We start from the raw sequence: 3,876 nt of genomic DNA, 5'->3' as shown, positions 1-3,876 counted from the left end.
CCTGCCTCTGCCTCCCGAGTGCTGGGATTAAAGGCGTGCGCCACCACCGCCCGGCCCAAAATGAATTCCTAAAAAGAAGATGAAGAGCCGGGCAGTGGTGGCGCATGCCTTTAATCCCAGTACTCGGGAGGCAGAGGCAGGCAGATCTCTGGGAGTTCGAGGCCAGCCTGGTCTACAAGAGCTAGTTCTAGGACAGGCTCCAAAGCTACAGAGAAACCCTGTCTCTAAAAACAAAACAAAACAACAAAAAAAAAAGAATTCATTTTGTTATTTTAAATCATGTGATTGTGTTTGTGTAGTGGGGGTGCTGTATGAATGAATACAGGAGGCCAGAGGTATTGGATCCCCTAGAGCTGCAGTTATAGGCAATTGTGGCTGTGAGGGGCCCAGCATGGGTACTCACAACTCAGGTCCTCTGAAAAAAGCAGTAAGCCCTTAACCACTGAGCAGTCTCTCCAGTGACTTCCCCACCGTGACACTGCATGTGTGCGTGCACACGTGTGTGCATGTGCGTGTGTGTAAGGGGGGCAGTCTCCTTTATAGTCCTGACTAGTCTAGAACCTGGTAAGTAGACCAGGCTGGACTCTCACTTGAAGGATCCTCCTCTTGGTTCTCCCTTCCCAGTGCTGGGATTGCAGATGTGTGTCACTATGCCTACCCTATAGATGCTTTTTAGAAAGTGGCTGATCACCTCCAAACACTCTAGGTTCTAATACAGAATTTCCGGTTTCAACCTCATCCATAAAACCTTGATTGATTGATTGATTGATTGGTTGACTTTTCCTTTGTTTTTGAGACAGGGTCTTGGGCTGGTTCTGAAATCCCAATCCTCCTGTCTCGGCCTCCTCCTAACCTAAGTGCTGGGGTAACAGGCTTGTGCCACCATGTCCAGTTGTTATAACCCTGCTCTGGAAAGCTGGCAGCCTTCCCGAACTGTCACTCCACTTACTCTAACCCCACTTTATGCTCAACTGCAGGTTCCTCTTATTTATAACCCCCTTAGGGCCCAGCCATGGGAACTATTTGAAACCTAGCTACTGAATGGGTCTTCTGTCCTTTCGGGGGCTCATTGTTCCACACCTGCAAACGGAAATGAATATGCACTAATATGTCTCTCTTGCCCAGGGATGCTACCCAGAAGAGAGCCAGCGAGGGCACCCTGGAGCCATGGTTACTCAGTCTCCCACTCTCTCATCCAGACAGGGTGAATTCTTTGCATGCCAGGCTGCTGGCCAAGGCTTCTCAAATACACACAGTAGCCCTGCTTCTTCGGATGAGACCCCAAGTACGGGGGTACGTTACATATGCCTGCACCTTCAGGTTTCCCTACCCACCACCAAGCTGCCATTTCTCAGGTGAGGGTGGGATACAGTTCTTCCAAGAGCCTGGCAACACCCACTAAAAACCCTGAGCCAAGCCAGCTGACTGTCTTCCAGCCAGGGACATGGTGTGCCAGTCTCTTCTAAGAACAGCGTCACCAACCACCAACGGGTCCCATTCTCGCTCACAGCCGCTGCTTAGTCCTCCAGGCTCTCTTGCTCCTGCCAGGCAAGGACGAGTTGCCAGCTGTGGCTCCTGGGGCAGAAAGACTCCCCTTCCTGGACACTTCCTAAAGCCTTCTTTCTCATCCACTGGGGCCCTGAGTGGCAGCCAAGGAACACGATCTGGTCCTGTTTTGCCAACGGAGAAAACTGGGTGAACCTACCAAGAGGAGCCTACCACTTCCCACCTCTGCATATTGGAGGTGCCTAGGCCCTCAGGACACTCACCTTAGCCACATCCAGCAGGTAGATCTGCAGGAAGAACCCCAGGGCGCAGCCTGTCAGCTGGTAAGGGGCCCCTCCAACTGCATAACAAAGCTTGTTGCAAATGGACAATTGTTGCTTCTTCTTTGGTTCCTTCTGGGGAGAGAAGGAAAGACTGAAAATATGCTCAGGATTCTGGTCTCCAACCTAGAAGGTGCCAGAAGCACACAGCCCTTTCTCCCGCCAACTGGGCCAGGAGGAACGGCTCCACCTTGGGAAATCCCACTTCCCCTACCCCAGAGGAAGTTGCCCTTAAACGCAGACTCCCCCACCCATCTCCAGACTCTGAGAAAAATTGTCACCCTCCATCTTTAAGGATCTTCTTCCTGACCAGGTGTGTTGTTACACGCATTTAATCCCAATACTTGGGAGGCAGAGCTGGACAGGTAGGTCTCTGAGTTTAAGGGCAGCCTGTCTAAGGAGCGAGTTCCTAGACAGTCAGGACTACGTAGAGAAAACCTGTCTCAAACAAACAAACAAATACAAGACAATCTCCTGGGCCCTCAGTACTTGCTCCCTTCCAAGTTACTCAGAGAGAGCATGTTGAAGCAGTGGACCGGTTCCCACCCTGCACTAGCTGCCACAACCTGAAAATCCTCTTGCTGCCAAAAGCAGCCTGAGCCCAGCCCAGGCTCCCTCCCCGACACCCCTCAAGAATCCACCTGCCTACTGGGTGGAGGACACCAAGGCTGTGGGGGGGGGCAATCGAGCCACTGCAGCCACAGCTGTTCCTTCCATCTGTCCCAAAGTTCCCGGGTCCCTGCAGACAGTCCTTAGCTCCAGGCAAACCCTTGAGAAGTCCTACCCTCCGGATCCCTGACACAAACCCATTCCAGCTCCTAGGGGACCTTGGAGAGGGGTGGAAAGGGCTCCAGATGCAGGGCTCTGCCTTCTCCAGGCAGAGCACTAGGGGAGGCTGAGGTTGCCCGGGGAAAGTAGAGATTACTCATACATGGTAACAGCATAATTGCTCACTGGCTCCTTCCAAGATCAGTTAATAAAATTAAAAGGAAAAGTTAGGCACCTCCCAAGGAGATCTATTGTCAGCGATCCTTTTCCTGGGGCCGCATGGTTTCACCGGGGTGGTTAAATAGATCCATAGAGCTGGGACCCGTCAGAGTCGAGAGACAAGCGACAAGCGATGAACGCTGTGCGTGTTGAACGCTTAGAGTCACACAAACGCTTTCGGCATGCGGCTCCTTTAAGAGCAGAGCCCTTGTTCTTATGAATGAACTTGAGTGGCCCTTCTCAGAGTTAAAACGTGAGAGTAGAGAGGGCGGCGGGGGTGGGGGAAGAGATCGAGAACGAAGGGGACTCTCAAATTTTGGGGATCTCCCCAGATCTAAGGAGAGGGACAGCGTGGCTCAGCACAGGAGAACCTAGAGCTCTAGGGAGAGCCCCACGCCATGTAGAGTTGCCGCCGCTCTTGGCGCAAACCCAGCGTAGGGGTGAGCAAAGGGGCTATATATTTTCTTTCTCCATCACTCCCCGGTTCCGGAACACCCCTTGGACTTTCTTCTTTTTCCAAGTCTCACTGTACCCTGTTACACCCCCCTCCCCTCAGTGTCCCAAAGACCAAGCCTAATCTCAGACGCCCCTGTGCCCACCTCTCGGTCTGCCCACCACCCTTTACCCTCCTCTCGGCACCTCACCTTCACCTGGACCGGCCGTTCACTGGCTTGGAGGATGCCGGTGGGGAGCAGTCCCGCCGCGGAACCGCTCTCGGCGCCCTCTCCTTTGGCCATGACCCGCGGGCCACGCCGTCTGGAACCGGGACGCCGGGATGCTCCTGTGTTCTGCCGGCCCGCACTCTCCTGGGGCTCCCCGTTGTAGACGCAGCCGCAGCTACCAGCACGCTCGTCAGCACTGAGTAAACCGCGAACGCCGGCAAGGAAAACTGGCGTGCCCCCTCCGCGCCTCTTAAAGGTTTGGTCCTGAAGCCTCCAGCCAATCCCCGCACGAGCCTGCCCTACTCGTCTGGCGGAGCCTAGCTGCACAGCCACGTTCTCAAAGCCGGCATCCGGCAACGCGTGCTCCTAACCATCTGAGCCAGGCTGAGACACCCACCTGA

At 54.2% G+C, this 3,876-nt stretch overlaps 1 protein-coding gene across 4 annotated transcripts in view; it reads right to left on the bottom strand.

Annotated features, from left to right (window-relative positions):
- Mfsd2a (major facilitator superfamily domain containing 2A) overlaps nt 1-3,876 on the bottom strand; it is a 15,592-nt gene extending 11,716 nt beyond the window's left edge. The window contains exons 1-2 of one of the 4 annotated variants that reach the window (XM_013348331.2): nt 3,458-3,876; nt 1,770-1,898 (exon numbers count right to left, since the gene is read on the bottom strand). In XM_013348331.2, the coding sequence (XP_013203785.1) occupies nt 1,770-1,898; nt 3,458-3,550 (222 nt within the window). In that variant the 5' untranslated portion in view covers nt 3,551-3,876. Of the gene's footprint in view, nt 1-1,769; nt 1,902-2,829; nt 2,894-3,457 lie in introns of those variants that run through there. The other 3 variants (XM_005353304.2, XM_026782321.1, XM_026782322.1) reach the window with 3 other exon arrangements.

This window comes from Microtus ochrogaster, chromosome 10 (assembly GCF_000317375.1).
Source record: "Microtus ochrogaster isolate Prairie Vole_2 chromosome 10, MicOch1.0, whole genome shotgun sequence".
Taxonomy (NCBI): domain Eukaryota; kingdom Metazoa; phylum Chordata; class Mammalia; order Rodentia; family Cricetidae; genus Microtus; species Microtus ochrogaster.
The sequence above is the reverse complement of the archived record's forward strand: the minus strand, read 5'-3'. Positions and strand labels throughout refer to the sequence as shown.